We start from the raw sequence: 19,086 nt of genomic DNA on the forward strand, positions 1-19,086 counted from the left end.
GATTTTCCTTTCTCTCCCCTTCCCAGGATGACATGGTGCTGCCTTCATCCCCACACGGCTCATCTCCCAGCGAGTCCTTACAAATGCCCTCAAAGAGACAAAGCAATCAGAGTGGGAGAAGCCAGGCACGATAACGTGCTTCGAGTCCACCATGCCTGGGACACTAAAAAAGGTTGTCACCCTACAGCCATAGCCCTGTCTCCAGAACAGCACCCAAATCTTCGTGTCAGCAGCAGAGGGTGCCCTGCGGGGTATATTCCCCACACAAGGCACCGCAAGACCTGTCTCCTTTCCTATTTATTTGTTGTGATATGAAGTTCGACTACTGTTACACTGTCCTCAAACTCCAGGCAACGGCGGCGGAGCTGATAATGCACAACAGCACCATAGGTGCTGTCTGGGGGAAATCTGAGACCCCTGAAGGGATACAGAGGGCAGCTGGAGTTTGCTGGTAGGATGATGCTCAGTCACTAAGGCCAGGAAGCAGTGCCTTCCTCCATCCCTTCCCTCAGGTGTGGACAGGGGGAATAGACATGGGAATGGGAAAGGGAATGAATATGGACATTTTACCCTCCACATCGTCAGCTACTCCATAGCATTTGAGGAGGTGTGCCACTGCACCCCCCACTGGAAACACATGGAAATAAATGCTAAGGTAGATAAAGAGTTAACAAAGCCATTTTGGGGGTGCCACTACTTGTTTTCAGCATATGATTCAACACCTAATTGTATGCAGTTCAACAATTGACTGCAATGCTTGGGCAATATTGTCTCTGGGAATCAATGACTCCGGGCAGACACAGCTGGACTCCATTGGACCGTGAAGTCTTCAAAGCATGATATTTGCATTATATTAGCCGTGAGCTGGGATAAAGACTTCCCATTGCTGGCTTATTGAAAGCTCAGCCGAGAAATTGAGCACAATTGTGGAGGTAACTCAGGGGGGCTATTTTTGTGGATCTGGTTTATCTATCTCCTTTGCTATTCAGGAGTCAAACTGAAGACGTGCATAGAAATCAGTGCAAGAGAAAATATTTCTAGTTTTGTGTTGCTCTCACTTCTGCTTTTCAAGATCGTGAAAGCCCTGAAGATGATGTGTGTTCCCAGGAATGACGTGGTCAGTGCGGGGCCAGTGTTTGCGGAGGGTTAAGGCTTCTGACACCCCCACAGTGTTCAACACCAGCCGGACTCACAGGCGGTATCACTGTCTTCTGGGGAGTTGAGTGACAGAATCAGGCCACACCTAGAAAAGAAATGCATTGCTGCCAAACTCTAACTCACCATCTTTGAAATTCACAAAGGAGGCACCAAAATCCTGTTCCTTTTTTTTTTAATCCATGCGGCTTTGCATTTATTGCGTTGTTGCTAAGCCTTTTGGGTAATCCAAACGTTTTGTAACGTCTTCTTCACAACCAGGAGATGTATTTTATATGAAAGCCAGTGCAGCTTCCCAAAAATGCCAGCTATCATGGGATTTGCAGGACTATCATGAGAGCTGGCACCAGTATAATGTATGTTCCCACAGGGCACAGCCCGGCTACGCTCAACATGTGCCCGCTACTGCGCGCATCAGCATTTTGAAGGGGCGAAAGAAAGCCACTTTTCAGTCTGAAAATCTACTGGTGAATACCAAAAATGCTTAGAGCTGAGAAATGGGAAAGAGGAGATGCACATTTTCATCCCTTTGTTTCCTCTCCGTATTCCACAGCATTACGTGTGCAGTGGCTGCTATGCTGAGGATTCAGTTTTTTTCCCCTGCTCTACAGGCAGGTGCTCACCCACAGAATGAAAAAAAAGCAGAATGAGGAGGAGAAAGATGGGCACACAGCAGATGGACCATGATCTTCTCGCTCTCAGTGGAGTTGTCAGGTTCACTCTCCTCCCCCTCGGACCTGCCTGCAACGGCCCCAAAATGTCACCATTTGAATACTGGTAGCCATTCACAGAGCAGTGCTTGCCCCATTCTTTCCCTGCTGCCAAGATGCAGCTGCCACCACAGGACCAGACGGGGCCTCGGCAAATGTCCCCACCAGCACCCCTGGAGAAGCAACACGGGCCAGCACAAGGGCGCGAGGGATGCTGTGGTTCACTCACATGCTTCTTCTGTGCTGGAAAAGGGGGTTTCCACTGTTGTCCCAAATCTGTGCTCTTTTAACCCGCTGTGCAAGAAGCCGATATACACGCAGAAGTGAGATGTTTATTTCGTTTCTGTGCAGAGATGGGTGCTAGGTGGTTCATCCACAAAGCTGGCACGCCTCAGTTAGCACACGGTAAAGCATTTATGCCTTTTGAGCAACAGTTAATCCATAGTTATCAGCTCTTTCTACAGCTAGGCTTAGTCATCCTCATCCTCATGCGTTCTTGCCGTGCCTCGTCTCTACTTAGTGTCGCAGCATCCTCGCTTTTTAATGCTCCCTGTGGAGGGGGCTTTTGTTAGTAGGGGGCTTTCCTTACCCGAGGGTGGTTTTTTTACTATGTGAATTAGGATAGTTCAAGTGAAAGAGGGTAGGTTTAGATTGGATATCAGGAAGAAGTTCTTTACTGTGAGGGTGGTGAGACACTGGAACAGGTTGCCCGCAGAAGTTGTGGATGCCCCATCCCTGGAGGTGTTCAAGGCCAGGCTGGATGGGGCTTCGAGCAGCCTGGTCTAGTGGGAGGTGTCCCTGCCCATGGCAGGGGGGTTGGAACGAGATGATCTTTAAGGTCCCTTCCAACCTGAACCATTCTGTGCTTCTGTGATTTCTTCTTTGGCCTTGTAGCAGTTCTGTTCCCTTTGTGCTTTCCTCGGTATTCCCTTATTTTGGCTAATTTATGGCATCCTCCTGTTCTTTCTCTGCGCTTCCACTATTTTCTTACCCTGCACTTTCTTACCCTGCGCTTCCAGTATTTTCCCAACACCACCAGCGGGTTCCAGCGGCTCCGGTGGGGCCCCGTGAGGCGGGACCACCATCCCAAACCCCATCCCTCTGCCTTCCCGCTGCTTCTCGCCGCCCCACGCAGCCCCGGCCGCCGGCAGAGCGTGTCCCCTCCGGTGCGAAGCACTGTCCCCTGCGCCGGCTCCGCTCGGGACCCACCCGCGACACTGCCCCCCCCCGCCATGTGGGGCCAGCTCCCCTACGAGCTCCCACGCACCCCCCTATGGGGCGTGCCCGGCCCGGGAGGGGCTCCCCAAACCCCGTTTCTCCGCCCCCCCTCTTCCCCCCGCACCGCCCACCGTCCCCGCCCCGGCAACGGCCGCGTCCCCGGCGACCGGCGGCGACGGGTGAGGGCCGGCCGGGCTAATGATTCTTCATCAAGCGGCCGGGCTAATGAGTTTCCTTCCCTCCCCGGGGCTCCGAGGGGAGCTTCGCAGGGAGGAGGGAGCGTAAGGTCGCGCCGCCGGCGTGGCAGGGAGGTGGGACGGGGCGGGGGGAGCTGGGGCATCCAGCGGCGGCCAGATGTTTGGCTGGCCTCCCCGGGGGCTGGCAGGGCAGAGCCAGCTGTGCGGAGTGGCCAGTGGGCAGTGCTGGGGTCCCCAAGTGCTGTCGCGTTTCTGCAGCCCCCGCTGGGCTTTCAGCTGGGCAGGGGTCCGGTGTGTTGGGTTATCCAGGACCACAGCATCGGCCCTTGGCACCGCCTGGGTTACAATGATGACATTAACCATATTCCCAAACGGCCGGCTGGCCTCATTTTGCCCAATCTCCCGTTACAGACAAATTCCATTATATCTGAAGCTAAATAGATTCCTCATTTGGCATGCTTTTTTTTTTTTTTTCCCCTTCCCTTACTTAAAGCCCATTGCAGAGACTCAGCCCCTTGATAAGCCTGCAATATGCCATGCTAATGCACACTTAGCATCAGCTTTTTGAAGTGCAAGTGCGAGGCAGTGTTGCAAGTCTGTGCAGGTGACGGGGGCTCAGTGGTGTTAGGCAGCACTTGGGATCACTTGCCTACGTCCCCACTAGCCCACCTGCAGTAGATGTAATAGCAGAAAGGCCAGGACACCTGCAGAACAGCTGGCTTTTTCAGGGCGCTGCTGCAGGGACGCAAGAACTTCCTTGATTTCTGGGTAGGCTGAGCTTCAGTGCGAATGCGATCTCAGCTGGGGCATAGCCATCGTCAGAAAGAATTTCTCCTGCACTTACAGACTCTTCAGTGTTTACACTTGCTCCGTTTCTTGGGTCACGGTACTGCTGGTAGGAGACATCAGCCAAAGGTCACCGGTTTCCATGCAGCTATTCTTTTTCGGTCTCTCTGGGCTTTGGTGTGAATTGAAAGAGCAGAAATCTTGTATTTCCAGATCAAAACAGGTTCAACTGAAGAAGGTTTGTTAGGCGTGCTAGGTAGCAGCATAAGTTGGCTGTGTGAGTGGATTTCTGTTGGCTTCTTCCTAGGAAGGGAAGTGTGATTTCTTATTTTATTAGAAGTTTTAGTATCGTTTACCTTTTGGCCTAATCTGGGTGTTAAATGACCTAAACTGGGAATTTACTACGTGACCCCATTCATTGCATATCATTTAATAAAGCCTTTTTAGTGCAGGTGACTGATGCGTGTGTAGAGTGGGTGGGAAGGAGCATGCATTAACGCTGTTAACTTGGCTTGTTGACAGTGAATTACAACGCTTCTCCGGTGTTTAAATAGATGCTCAGCAAGCCCAACTATGGGAACTGGCTTGGGGTGTTAGCTCTGGCTGGGTGAGACCCCTGCAGCCAAGGCATAGGGGATGCTGCCGGGAAACAGGCTCTTCTCCTGACGGGCTGCATCCCGGTGGGATGTGCTTACCCTGCTGGGGTGGTGGGAATGGATGCAGTGGGAGCGGTGACTAAGCGGCAGACTCACCTCCCCCCTGCACCGGCACCGCAGCCGTGGGGTTGATTCAGGCACCCTGTGGGCTGGCTGTCGCACGCCGGCAGCTTTGCTCTTGCTGGATTCATGCCGAATGCTGTGTGGGGACGGTGGAGTCGGCAGAGCTGACTGGGGGCAGAGCTCAGGTCGGGGGAGAGTTCCTCGGCAGCCGACGGGACACAGGCACACCAAGGTGTCTCCCTCTGCTTTGGGGCTGTCCTACATTGGGCCTCGTCCACCCAGCACACACCGGCTGACCTCCTGCTGCAGGTGAGCTTCGCTCAGCCAGCTTCATCCACTGTATGGAGGGGCTGCACTGCTGCTAGAGCTGGGTTTTGGCTCTGCCTGAGGGCAGCTGTCTCCCACTTGGTGTCCGGGAGCCCCTTTGTCAGTCTTATGTGCGCCATGGGTTACGTACCCTCTAAAAATCAATCTGCCATACATAAACTGGCAATCAGATTGTCTGCTAGAATGCAGCTTTGAATAATCCTAGGCCACCAATGCTGCACTGGCTTCCCCCATCAGCTGGCCTTTAATGACCGCTTCCAAAAGGTCAGGAAAGCCATCAGAAGCTCTAATTAGCTGTGACTGGCCTGGGGGATGGAGTGATACAGATGCTTTTTGAATAGGACGAAGGACTAAGCAAGGAGAAAACATTTTTCCCAGTCACTTCTCCGCTGTTAATGCCACCTCACTGCCATCCAGCCGTGCTTTGCCCTTCTGCTGAAGCCCATCGGGCACCAAGAGCTGGGTTTCAGCTGGGTCAGCATGCTGTGGAGAATCAGGCCTCTTCTTTTCCCTCCCAATGATAGCCCACCATCGCAGCACCTTCCTTTGAGGGCAGGGAGCTTCGCAGAGAAAGGACTCCCAGTCCTCATATCTGCCTATCACCCATTCCTCCTCCTTCCACACCCACCCTTCTTCAGACCAGGCCCTCTGTTTTTCCTACAGACTTTGCCTTTGTTATCCGTACACCAGTGCCTCCCAGGAATCACAGCTTCCCTGCCCTTGGTGCCCTTCGTCCTCCTGCTTTGTGCTGGAGGATGCTGCCACTGCCATCTCCACCCTTTCCTGACTCTCATTCTGAAACAGCTACTCCTTTCTCGGACCTGCTTCAAGTGCATTAGAAGAAGCCTTTGCTGACACATTTGCTGCAGTGCAGCGTGAATCATTTTGTTCCTCTTGATCTTGGCATTTCACAGATCTCCTCTCCTCCTCCTTTTGCAGGTTCCTTTGCAGGCCCTTCCTCAGATGTCTTCTGGAGGGGGAAGGACCAGAGGGAGGAACGCTAGCAAAGCCAGATACAAAGCTTTCAGGAGGAGAGGGGCTTATGCTGACCAAGACAGCACAAACTGGGAAGTGGTTGGGGGTGGGAGGGGCAGAGGAGAAGGGAAGCAGCCTGATGCAGGGGGAGGACATTAGACATTTGTTTTATCTGTGAAGCACGATCTGGCTCACACCCTTCACAAAAGGGGAGCTGTTTGGGATCAAAGCGCTGTTCGGCTGAGGGCTGTTGTGGCACAAGGAAGGTACTGCACAGCAGTTGGCTTCTGTGCAGGATGTTATCTCAGAATCCTTTTGGCTCTGCTGTGGAGAAAGTCCACCTTTGCCCTGGGACATCCTCTTGGTCTTGCAGGAAGCTGTCGTCACCTCTGACACTGCCATCCATCCATCTGCCTTGTGCTTCTTGTAGGTGTCCTGCAGACTCTAGCTGCCCAGCTGTGCACTGCAGCCCTGTTATGTCCAGTTAGCCCCAGTAAGGATCAGCATGGGTCTGTGTGCCCTGGGAGATGCTCCCCAAGCCTGGGCACTCCTGTTGAACCCAGAATTCAAGAGGCAGACTCCTTCCTAGTGTCTTCTCTGCCTCTTTCAGCCTGGTGGGGCTGGTAAGGGAACCATTAGGACTTCCAGGCAATAACCATACACGTGGGATCCTGACGGCTGAGAGCGCTGGTCCTGAAGTTGGGATAGGAAACGGCAAATGGGAAACTGGTCTGGGAAAGCTCTGCAGAGCTAATAGGACTGGGCATCCTGCCGTCTGCTCCGGGCTGGTTCTTTTAGTTGGTATCTGCTTAGGCTCAGTGTGGTCTGAACAGGTCTGACCCATCTCAGCAGTTAATGGATGTTTGGAAGGAGTTCAGCTGGAGAGTAATTGGGAAAAGCAGAAAAAAAACCCGAATGCACTTAGAGTGTATTCATCTGTAAAGCACTTGTCTTTAAAGAGTCATAAGAACAGGCATTGAACTAGGAGATGGTCTGGCCCAGTATCCCATCTCTGACAGTGGCTAGAAGCAGATGCCTGGAGTAGAAAAACAATGCAAGTATTTGTGTTTCTTTGCTCCAGCACTCTCCCCGCCTCCAGCTGTGTTCAACTCGCACTGAGCCAGATGTGGTTTCTGTGCACTGAATCATTCTCAAGGGATTTCTCTTCCAAGGATTTGTCCTGGAACCTGCGCAGAGTCTCAGCATCCACAACACCACGTGGCAGGGAATTCCCCAGTTCAACTGCAGACGGTGTGAAGAACCATCGTTTTCCTTTGCTTTAAACCCAGCTGCTGCCAGCTTCACCTATTTCTTTTATTGGAAAAGACAGTAAACAATCAATTCCTGTCCATCCTCTTCAACAGCACTCTGAATTAACACCGCTTTATTGTCTGCTTATTACACGTGGTGCCTAGAGACCTCTGTGTACAGGGCAGTGTATAAAGATAAGGCTGAATAATAGTTGTTTTGCTGCAGTGCTTCCAGTCCAAGCAGAGGAAGCAGCAAAGGGCAGGGGCCAAGTGCATTACAGGAGAGCGGCGTGAGCAGAGCATTCTTATCGCTGGCCTCTTTCTAAAGTTGCCTTTTTCTTTTGCAGCCGGCCCAGCTGGAAAATGCGGCAGTGACTCCTGCTCTCAAGCGATTTTCCTCTTGCTCCTCCTGAAGGAGAAGCGGGTGCCGAGCAGGATGCAGCAGCCGGCTGCTCCCTCGCTGCGTCCGTCCCAGACCAGCCTCGCTGCTGGCTCCTACTGCGCACACCGCGTCATTGAGGATCCCGAGTGGTCCCTCGCCACCGTCCCCCACCTCACTGAGCTCTGCCTCCAGAACATTGTTCACAATTTCGAACGTAAGTGGGAGTGCGTTTCCCTTGGGACACATGGAGGGAGAGCATCAGTCCCAGGGAGCAGAGGGTCAACAAGGCAGGAGGATGCATCTGAGAGGCAGAGCGTGGTACCCAGCCCTGCCAAAGGAACAGATGGGGAGAAATGTCCCCTCGGGCAGGTAGTTAAACAAACTGTTTAGTTGCTAAGTACGTACTTGTACACTCCAGGGATGGCTGTAGTCCTCTGGGCTGCTCTCCAGGATGTGACACTGCCCTAACCTTGTCCTATCGTTTCTTCTTCCTTCCATGCTCTGCTGGTCTCACTTACCTCAACCGTGACCAAGGCTGTGGAGCCGCTATTTCGTTCTCTTGATTCACGTACGCATTACGATAGCACTCAAGGATGGAGCCCCGTTGTGCTGAGTGCTGTACAGAGAGATGGAGAATTGCTCCCTCCCTAGAGGAGCTACCATCTCGGAATAAGTATTGTACTCACAGTCTCAGGCCTTCGCCACGCCTTGTGGTGGTGATGTGACAAGTTATATTCTCAGGCAGAGAATGTGCTTTTGAAGCAAGTGGACTGATGAAGAGTAGCAAGACAGAAAAAAGCATGTCTCACCTGGGAACTGACTGGGAGGGGGGGTCTTTTTGTCTGACTCAGTGGAGCAGCAGCAAAGACCAAAGATAGGTCTAAGGCTATGCCCATGTTGGGACGGTAAGACAGTGCAGAGGAGCTCAGTGCTGCCCTGGGCCAGGAGCTGATGGTACTTGTGGGTCTGAGCTGGGAGACCCTCACAGTCCTATCAGCCTGATCAGTCAGTCCAGAGCCAAATGGACTGGACCTACGTTGGGTGCACATAAAAGCAGTGTGCTCAGTGTCTTGGGGACCCTCATGCCATTACCTGAGCTGTGCGTCTGCATTTTGCCCACTGCTGTGGCCTGAGAGAGCAGGAGGGAATCTAGCCCATCCCTGCCCATACATGTCCCACCTCTGCTTGCGTCGTGGGACTTTGCAGAGAAGGTCACTGCAGAGCCAGCTGTAGGACATTGGAGAACAGACTCCAGGAAGAGGCTGGGGTAAAACTCTGTGTCCTTAGGAAGGAAATGCCACAGAGACAGAGGAAATATAAAGCTAACCCCACTTTGTATCTCAAAATCTGATTTCCCATGCGCAGACAGGCCTCTCCACTGATGATTTCTGTTACTCAACACTACTATGTATGTGTCCCCGAGCATTCGTGGTGTGAGTACACACGACTTTTCTCTGGCATTTCTTACCGCAAAGAACTTCCACCAGAACAGAAGCCAGCTGAGACTTAGGGCAAGCATCAGGAAAGATCCTGAAGGGAGAATGCTTGTGGGAAAAGAGAACTTTTATTTAAACAAGGTGGACCTAAAAGCTAAGAGTGTGTCTTAGTGTGACTGGAACAGGAATCAGTTTGAGGTGAGACAGACACATGAGTTAAGACAAAAAGGCACAAGGACTCGCATGAAGAGCACAGAGGCAGTTGCTCTCAAATATTGTCCTTCAATATGTTCAGAAACCAAAGGGAGAAAGTTCAGCAAATGACAAGCCAAGCTCTCCCGTCGCTGTAAAGCTGAATTAGCTCTCCTGGGAGCAGAAGTCCTGCTCTGAATTTAAACTGTATTCAAACTAGATTTAAACTGGGAGCTAAATTTCTGATGCAGATCCCCAATATTATGGGAGTAAACCCAATTACACTGATGTTTTATTGTAAAAGTTAAAAATCCTACACAGAAATGTAGGAGATGAATCCTACACATTTTCTGCCAGCGTAGCTCCCTGCACCAGCTGCTGGCAACTGAGAAGAGAGTCAGCATGGCAGAGGGGAGGGCATGGGCACACAGCTGGGGGCCTGGGCAGAACCATAGCACCAGCCATGGTTCCTACAGCCCAGACCAACCTCTTCTCCTCTTCGTCCCCTCCAGAGAACCCTATTTTGGACAGTCTTCTGCCTGAGCACCAAAGGAAGGTCCTGGACAGGCTTTCCACTGGTCTTCCGCTTGCTGTGACTGCCAACCTAATAAGCGATGAGGACTACTGGAAGAGGTGCTGCGCTGAGCGCTGGCAAGTCTGTGACATCTCCAACTATGGAGACAGCTGGAAACGGATGTTCTTCGAACGTCACCTGGAGAACATCCTGAAATGTTTCATCCCTAACACCACAGACCCCAACCAAGTCCTAGATCTCATCCCGATCTGCAAAGACTACGTGCGGAAACTGGAGGTTGATCAGTTCCTGCCACCACTGAAGGTGGATCAAAAGGAGGAGAGAGATGATCTCTCTGATACAGGGAGTGATTTTCAGCTCAGTGAGGTCTCTGTGCATCACTATGACCTGGGAGCCCTCATTACTGCTCTCCCTCACCTCGAAGAGCTTCATCTCACTTATGGCGTGAAGGACTGCGGCATGAACTTTGAGTGGAACCTCTTTAACTTCACTTACCAGGACTGCTGGAACCTGGCTGTTGCCCTGAAGAAGTGCCACAACTTGAAGGTAACATGTCCCAAACGGAATCTTTCTTCCTCAGTTAGATATTCAAATTGCCCGGGGGTAGAAACCCAGGGACCAGTTTCGCTTGCTGGCAGCACCCTTCCCTTTGCAAGGTGCAGTCTGGCCAAGCGCAGGGATGTTAACCTGCTGGCCTAGCGCTAAGTATCTTGTTCCACATATGTCCTTGTTAGAACAGGTTGTCGGAGGGTCAGTGAGAAAAATGCTTGCTCCAACAAAACATCTTTTCTGTAATCCAAGAGAAAGCAACACTTCTGGTTTAACCCCTTACATAGTTCTGGGAGGGAGAGAAGAAGCCTAGAGAGAGTTTTTCTTTAAGGACAGTTCTTGGTGGTTATGCTCAGTAAATATATATCAACATGCCCCAGAGCAGCAGAGACCTCCAAGAAGAGCATGGGGAATTATTCACATTTGCCTTAGAGTGATGAGGCTTTTGCTTTATGGGCGCAATCTTCAGCTCTGTGCGAATTGCAGTGCAGATACTCACCCCCTCCAAAATGTCAGCTCTATTGAGGTCTATGTGGCTATTGAGGTGCCCTGGCCATGCAGGGCATTGCCCTTCACAGAGAGGACTGTGGTTACCACCATTGTGCATGCTCATCCACACAGTGTTTGACTGTGATCTGGGTGAGTTCTGCTATTACCCTCTGCAGACGTTTGGGCAGCTTTATCTCGTTTTAATTTAGCCCTCCGTGTCAGAGATCCTGTGGTGTTAGAGGAGAGGAACAGGGGTTTCCAGGAGATGAACCATTTCTCCCTAGAATAGGCACGGGACATCAGTGGCGTGTCCTGCCTGCTGGAAGTATCTGCCCACCATAAAAGCAAGTACTTGAGCCTACTGGCTAAAGGTGTCTGAAGTGAAGGGAGATGAATCCTGTCTGGTGGGCCATGGGCTTAACTCTTTTGAGATTATGGTTGGTTTAGTGTGCCTGTCCTCTATCCCCACAGGTTTTCAAGCTGACACGCAGCAAAGTGGATGATGAGAAGACCAGGCTGCTGGTCCGTAACTTGCTGGATCACCCCTGCTTGGTGGAGCTGAACTTGTCCCACAACCTCATCAGGGACAAGGGGGCACGAGCTGTTGGCAAGTTGATCAACCACAGCAAACTAGAAATCCTCAATCTCTGTAACAACCAGATCCATCACCTGGGGGCTCAGGCTCTTGCTCAAGCCCTGGCTGAGAACTCCACCCTGACCTCCCTCAATCTGCGCCTCAACTGCGTGGAGGACAAAGGCGGGGAGGCAATCGGCCGTGCCCTGCTGACCAACACCACCCTGAAGTCCATCCATCTGGGAAGTAATAACCTGTCAGAGCCAACCGCCACGCTTTTCTCCCAGGTCCTGGCTCAGAACGCCACCCTGACGAGTATCAACTTCTCGTGCAACCACCTGGGGCTGGTAAGAGAAACCCCTTCTCCTGGCAGTTTGTGAGCCTGCCTGGTGGCCTTGCAAAGCAGATGCTGAGCCTGCCCTGCCTCGAAGCCACAGAGGCAAATGCATCCTTCACTTTCCAGTCTTGCTGCGATAACAATCAGTTAGCGAGCAGGGAAGAGAGTCTCGCAGACAGCAGGAAGGAGAGGGACATCTTCTGTGCACGCACACGCATTTGTCTCGCTCGTTACATCTAGCTCCATTCACAGGGCTGAATCTGGCCTCCAGGTTTTGGGATTCTGGGCAGAGAGGGATTTCCACCACCATGAAACTGAAAAGCAGGGAGTATGTCTGGAAAAATCACAGTCGCTTCTCACACGTGGGAGTGGATAATAATGATAGGCGGCCTGAGACGAGGGCCTTATGCATATCCTCGCTGCTTTGGATCTGCTGTGCCATCTGTCATTCAGCAGAACACAGACAGTGATAGTGTCACCCTTCCCAGAATCTCTCCTGTCCGTCACACGCTCAGAGGAGACTGTTAGAGAATTGTCTCGGTTGCTGCAGCTCCGGAGCGGTGCGGTAGGTCGAAAGTGTCACGTCTGGGTGCTTCTAAGTGGCTCCTAAACCACAGGCTTGCATTTTCTAGACAGAGGAGCATCCACAGCTCTTACTACATCCCTAAGAGCTGCAGTATGCAACGTGCCCACAAAGCAGACTGCTTCTCTTCTGCTGATTAAAAAAGAGCTTTAGAAATCTGAAACTAGACAGCCAAATGCAATCATGCTGGCTTTTAAACTTTCTGTGCTGCCTCAATTTTTCTCACTGTCACAATAAAGAGGCAGCAAGACCAGCTGTCCCTGCTGGCAGGAATATTGGCATCAATGTGCTTGACAACGGTTTTAAAAGGATTTGATGGCTGAAAACCTTTTGTGAGTTCTGAGTTTTATGATCCTGGACGTGGAAAACCATTTGAGTTTAATGATTCAAGGGGGCAAAGGGTTAGAAAGGAGAGAAGGATTTTTGCTTAGTAAATAAAAATCTCTGTGCTTAGCATCTTCCTTCTGATGACCTCTCCTGGTACCCATGTGTAAAGCTCCACAGCAGCCCCAAAAAGTGGGCTGGTGGTATTATCTTTGGGGAAATGGGTGTCTTTGCTAGAGAGGCATCAAATTCTGACCTCTGTACCCCATTAAAATGAGACTCCTTCCCGGTCCTTTTTGCTCTGTCCTTTTTGGCAAAAGGTCTAAGAGGCAGGGTGCTGGGATGAGGGGACCGCCCGGATGGAGGAGATGGGGGCAGGAGGTGTATTTACCTGAAAGAGAATAGCTGTAGAGGAGGGGGGGAAGTAAAATCAGCACATCCCTAAAGGCAGCGCTTCGGGTAAGAGAGGGAAATGCTCCAAATTGAGTTGCTAAAGCTATCTACATCGCATTTTCTGTCCTATGCAGGCTGGGCTTTAGTAGCGTGAGGTGTTCTCCCTCAGGAAAGCCAACCCATCCTGGGAAATGGCATCCGGGTAGGAGAATGGGGCTCTTGCCACTGCCGAGAGGAGGAGCGGCACACCTCATCACACTGCCCTTTGTCCCCAGCCAGCAGCGAGCTGGGGACCGGGGGACAGGGGAGAGCAGAGACTCCTCTCAGGTTATCATCGCCAGCCGTGCTATTAACCAGCCTGAGCTTGAGGACTCCTGACACGGTACCCAGAGGGAGTCATTAGCATGTGTCATATCACTGAGTGCTGCATAAGGTTACACTCCTACTCTCTACTTCTGTGAGCAACATTTCGGGCTTGTGCGAAGGCCTTTGTCACTTTTGGTACCATCTCATGGGCTGCCCATCACCACCGGCAGCAGGGGGGTGCAGGAGGTGTTGCCCTGGGGAGGAGGAAAGGGGGGAACACGCTTCACTTTTGGATCTCCTCCTTTAACCCCTTCTTCTCACCCATTTGCAGGATGGTGGGAAGCAGCTGCTTGATGGGCTGGCGGATAACAAGGCTTTGACTGAGTTCGACCTCCGCCTGGCTGAGGTGGGCCAGCAGACCGAGTACCACATCCACCAAATTGTGTGGGCCAACCGGGACGCGGTGAGGCTGGGGTCTCTGCAGCAACCCCCTGCCACGCTCCTCTGAAGAAAACGCTCCAGAGAGCCACCAGCTTTGTAGGCGCAGTGTCGGAGATACTTCACTTCAGAGGCTTGTTTTCATTTGTATTCCTGAGAAATGGTCAACTTGTGGCCACCACAGCAGCAGCCTTTCCCAGATCTCCATCATCCAACCTGTGACTTTCACACGAGACAGACATTAGACCTCATGGGACTGCAGCCGCGTTGCAGAAGCAATTTGCCTCTTGATCTCTCTCTCTCTCTCACTGTACCTCAGACTAAATCTTATGTGCTCTGGCAGCAAGCTTAGTTTGGGCAGCTGGATGTTGTTCCACCTGTAAAACAGCTGAGGTGAAGTCTCCACCATCTAAATGGTCTAAGAACAGACCTAACCTTTAGGGAAAAGAGCTATTTTAGGCTTTTTCCTGAGGAGGACATGAGATGCATAGAGGATAGAGGGAGTGTTGTTTCTAGTTCTTCAGCAGCTTTTTCTGGCTATTGCTCTGCTCAAGGATTTATTCATTTTTATAGCAAAACCTGTCTGGAGTCTCAGATATGGCTGGTGAAAAGTAAAAAAAAAATAAATTCAATAAATGATAGGTCTCTCCACCAGCTTCCTGCTTTAGGTTGCAATGCCATTGATCAGTTCCAGCCTGGTTTGCAAACAGGCGAATCCTTTACAACCGGATGCTCACCTTCACCAGTAAGGCTCTTCCGTGCAAATCAGTCAAAAAATTCTGTGTTTTGCGTAACTTCAATCTAGAGGGGTTCCTGCAGGACTGCTGACCCACACATCCCACAGGGATGAAAATGGAGCAGCTTCCTTGGGCCTGGAGAAAATGGAGCAGCTTCCTTCTGCCCCATGGGCTGTGGCCACCTGGGGACAGGACAGGGCATGTACCCAATTTGCCTTGGTCCTTTGACATCCCCCCTCCTCAGGACAGATCAGCAGGGAATTAAGCAAGTGGGGCTGATCTCCATCCCCTCCCACCCTCTGAGCATCGCAGGGGCTTCACGTCTCCCAGCCCTGCCCGGCGCCAGCGCTCACAGACCCACTGCTGGCAGCCACCTCAGTGAATCATCTGAAACTTTTATTACACCGATTTGGTTTACAATCTTTGTACTTTGATATTTCCAACAAAAAAGGCAACATTGTGATATACTGTTTGTACATATAGAGAGACAGACAGAGCTAGATCATATTGACAGAGTTGAAGAGTAAAAACTTGTTTCCCAGTGCTCACAAAAGAATTTGTTTGCCACGTACCCGCTTCTGCCTTGCTCTGCCTGATGGATACAGACGCCTGCGGTGCCGCTGGCCCACAGGACCTTTACCTGCGCCGTGTCACCCCCTTATAGATCAGAAAGGACGGAGTGCGAGGCTGTCCCCAGCAGCGGTGGCCGCACGAGGGGTGCCGACAGGGCTCAGCCCCAAGCCCTCGCAGGTCTGCGCAGCTCCCTTCCCAACTATTCATGGATGCTCCAGGGGCTACATCCACCAGAAAACCCAACCGGTGGCAGCAGCTGTGAAACCTCCCCCCCCAGGCGCCTCCCATGACTTGTTTCCCATCCTCGAGACCGAGGTATTGAATAGATTTATTTCTTTCTTATTTGCGTTTACAAAATATTTCCACTGAATGACACACCTGAATGAGATGAGAACTCGTGTTCAGAAACAGCAGAAAAGACCCAGATCAGCATCAGGCTGATGAAGGAGCAGCTCCAGCAGCGAGGGTGGGGTGGGGGCTTAATGGGGGGTGGCCTGGTCCTGGGCAAGCCTGCCTGTAGCTCCAAGTACAGGGCTGGGTCTGGTCAGCCAGTTGTGCAATGAAAGCTCGTGCTGGGAGGGCAGCGACGAGATCCCTCAGACGTGCTAGTGGACACACGAGGAGGAACTGGCCGCCAGAGCCAGCAAGGAACAGGGGTGGAAAGAAAAGGGCCGGGGAAAACGCATCATCCCCAAAACAACTGCTGACTTGCTTGCCGGCTTACTCACGGCTCCTCTTCCTGCAAATGGCCAAGACTGTTAACATCTCCCGAGCGCCCTCCAAACACGCTCGTGGGCTGCTGCCACACGCAGGAACGCCTGGGCCGGCAGCTGGTGCCTGAAGAACCTTTTGCCTTCCCTCCCATCACTCGCGTGGCCAAAGAGCAAAGCCCAAACCCAGCAGCCCGCGCCCCTCACTCACATCCAAGACCAACTATCTGCCAGTTCACAAGAGTTCGAACCATTCGCCGCACAAGTTGGTAAAAATGAAAGCACTGACAGCAACAGCAGATTGTCTGAGTGTGAACGCTCCCGTCATTAATGTCACCTTCAGTTCTTGTTACGGAGGTGTGGGACTGACTTGCAGAGCAGTCACTAGCAGGTCACTCTGTGCTGGGAAGGGCACGTGCCAGCACAGGGTCAGTACAGACCCCTTAGCTCTCCTGTGAGATCCATACCCAAGGAGTACTGTGGGGCTTTGAGGAGTGGGGGGATCAGCTGTGGGCCTCCATCTGAAGGAGGGAACAACCTCCGGCGCCTTGCTTGGGAGCTGGTGTCCCCTCCCGTCGCCATCTGCTGATGCAGCGCAAGCAGCACTCAGTGGCACTCAGCAGCAGAGGGACTCCAGCCAAGCTGGGAGCATCCCCCCACCCATGGGTCTGTGCCAGCGTGACGGTAGGGGAGGAAAACAGGGGCTGGCCGGGTAGTAAAGGAGGGGGAATGACACAAGGGCTTTCACTTCGACTACACCATCGGGCCGGAGCCGGGGCACCTGGCTGGCTCCCCCCCACAGCAGATGGCAAGCCCTGCTTCTGCGGCTCTGAGCGGCGGTGGGAGCTGGTGGCCGACTTCCCGAGCCTGGCCACTTGTGCTCACAGCGACACAGGCATCGATTTGCAAGGTGTCACGCTGGCATATGTTGCAAACAGGACGACAGGTTGATTTCGAGCACCGACTGGGGGTGGAGGAGCAGGCTGCCGCGGGGATGGGCAGAGGCTGTGCATGGAAATGGTTGCTGAGTTCAGCCCCCCTTTACGCCGACGGGGCTGTATTTGTCCACACTGAGCTCCTGTCCCTGCCTGCCGGGTACCTGCTGGCCCTCTGCAGAGCCAGACGAGGTGCTGGTAGCTGGGGTTCAACAGCAGGGGGGGAATGTGGGGGGGCTTGTGCGCTGCCCCCGGCACAGCCGAGTAGAGCCGTGTCTCCGGAGAGGATGAGGGCTTGGGCTGGGGTAGCCTCAGAGCCTTTCCAGGTCGCCTCTTATAGGGGCAAACTATGCAATTGAATTGGGGAGGAAAGGGCAAGTTTGTAAAACATGGTGCCAAGCTCTCCTGGCCTGAAACATGCCTGGTGCCGGCCGCGGCCCTGCACCCCAGACAACTGATACAAGCTCTCCTGATCGCTGGGGACCCGCTGCGTTGCCCCACCTATACCACCCATGCCCTCTGTGCAGCAGCCTCCCTCCAAACCCCCTCGCCAGCCAGCCCCGGCCAAAGCCCATACACCGCCCTGCTGACAGGGCACTTTTGGCCAACCTAGACTCTCTCCTGCTCCTTCCTTCGGTTGCAGTGAAGAGGGATGAAGCCTGAACTGATGCAGCTGGGAAGCTGAGGAGCAGCGCAGAGCCAAGCCTTCCATCGGTTTCTCTAGGCGGAGGGGACGGCTCAGAAATGAAGCAGTTCCTCCTCCCTACAGGCTGTGCCTGAAATAGCCGAGCCTGTCAGATCCCCGTCCCCGGCCGTGATGGATTAGGCTCTCCAAGGCACAAGGCAATTTATTCATTAGTGACATTTACACCTTGTGGCTGCATTACCCATTGTGGTTTTGGTGACACGTGCTCGAGCTGTCAGTGCTGGGCTCGGAGGCAACATCGCTGCCTCCGATGATGCAGCGAGGCTTGGCCTGGGCACCTCAGCTTGGAAATACCTCCCGCCTGTCTCCTCAGACAGAGCATGCTTTGAAAGACCGCTTTGCTCCCGGGCTTCTCCGCCAAATTCCCCACTCCTTCTTTCCCCCCACCCCCGCCACCCTCCCTGCCTCGCACCGCTGTTCCAGCACAGCGGTCTCCTGCCCTGTCTTGCCTCATGCCTCCCGCAAAAACCACCACATCTGCAAAGCCTTTTCCAGCTTTTCCTCGTACAGCCCCTCCTCTCCACGCGTCTTGCTGCGCATTTACACGCTATTCTGCCCTCCTCAGCTAGCTCCTCCATCAGCTGCGCCTTGTTCAGCCCACAGCAAAGCTGCCCTCAGTCCCAGTGGAGAAGCACAGGGCCCATGTTCGGACATCCCCCAGCAGACACGCTGCTTTCGCCGCGACACTGTCCCCTGGTCCCTCACTGCCACAACAGCCAACCTGCCTTTCCTCCCCAGGGTGCAGCACCAGGGCTCTAGAGATCAGGACCACCAAAACGCCAGGGGCTTCTGTTTTCTAACTTCAGTCTGTGGAACTTCTCCTGTCCACAAAGGCTCTGAGAAGTGCCGTGAAATTCTCTGGGAAAACACGAAGTGATGCAAAAGTGAGGCCAGGCTGTGTGGCAATCCTCTGCAGGCTGTGCCGTCCCTCCACCAACCGAGCACGAGGCACGCCAGGGCAGGGAGCGTTGTTGGAAGGCCGTGCGCTGGCAAAGCAGGGGGTTTTGGTAAGGTCTGGCCACCAGCACGCCTGAGGTCGTCACCTGTCCATAGTTTGACAGGTTGCACGTGGGGTTTGGGGAGGGTGAGAAGAGGCAGAGAGTGTTGGCCGGGGAGCAGATCCAGCAGCTCTCCCATCTCAGGCAGTCAAGCAAGGGATTAGCTTGTTCTCAAACACAGCTTGCTCCCTGCTTTTATCCCTGCTCCCCGCCACTCGCTGCAGCAAATGTGACACTTCACACCATCTCCTCTCAAAAACCAGGTCAGGAGTTTCCTCTCACGAGGAACAAGCAATGCTCTGTCACCCTGCAAAGCCCTTGCCGTGAGGACGGACGGGCAACGCCAGACCAAAGCCACAAACACACCAACCCTCTGCCGGACCATGGGTCCCAGGACACCAAAGCACATCCTGCCACGCACACGTGCTTGGGTGGACGGCCAGGTCACACCTCCAGGGGCAGAGGAAGGCTTTAAGCTCCAGCCTCCATTCCTGACCAGCCCACCCCACTGCGAAGCCACAGGGCCACCATCCCAATCTTCCTTGAGCATTT

General features: G+C 53.1%; 1 protein-coding gene across 1 annotated transcript; it reads left to right on the forward strand.

Annotated features, from left to right (window-relative positions):
* Window positions 1–311: 311 nt before the first annotated feature.
* Window positions 312–16,187, forward strand: DRC5 (dynein regulatory complex subunit 5). Its single transcript, XM_074579327.1, has 9 exons — window positions 312–390; window positions 990–1,117; window positions 1,482–1,622; window positions 1,709–1,766; window positions 2,217–2,270; window positions 7,685–7,933; window positions 9,860–10,428; window positions 11,392–11,841; window positions 13,769–16,187. The coding sequence occupies exons 1-9, from the start codon at window positions 312–314 to the stop codon at window positions 13,943–13,945; spliced, it is 1,905 nt and encodes a 634-aa protein (XP_074435428.1). The 3' UTR covers window positions 13,946–16,187.
* Window positions 16,188–19,086: the final 2,899 nt, after the last annotated feature.

This window comes from Larus michahellis, chromosome 3 (assembly GCF_964199755.1).
Source record: "Larus michahellis chromosome 3, bLarMic1.1, whole genome shotgun sequence".
In the NCBI taxonomy this organism is placed as follows: domain Eukaryota; kingdom Metazoa; phylum Chordata; class Aves; order Charadriiformes; family Laridae; genus Larus; species Larus michahellis.

Excerpts from the sequence above, each read along its gene's own strand:
- DRC5 (XM_074579327.1), top strand. The coding sequence starts at position 312 with ATGAAGTTCGACTACTGTTACACTGTCCTCAAACTCCAGGCAACGGCG. Across the intron at positions 1,623-1,708 it reads TTCAGTCTGAAAATCTACTG|CATTACGTGTGCAGTGGCTG; the intron begins GTGAATACCAAA and ends CGTATTCCACAG. Across the intron at positions 1,767-2,216 it reads TTTTTTCCCCTGCTCTACAG|AGATGGGTGCTAGGTGGTTC; the intron begins GCAGGTGCTCAC and ends GTTTCTGTGCAG.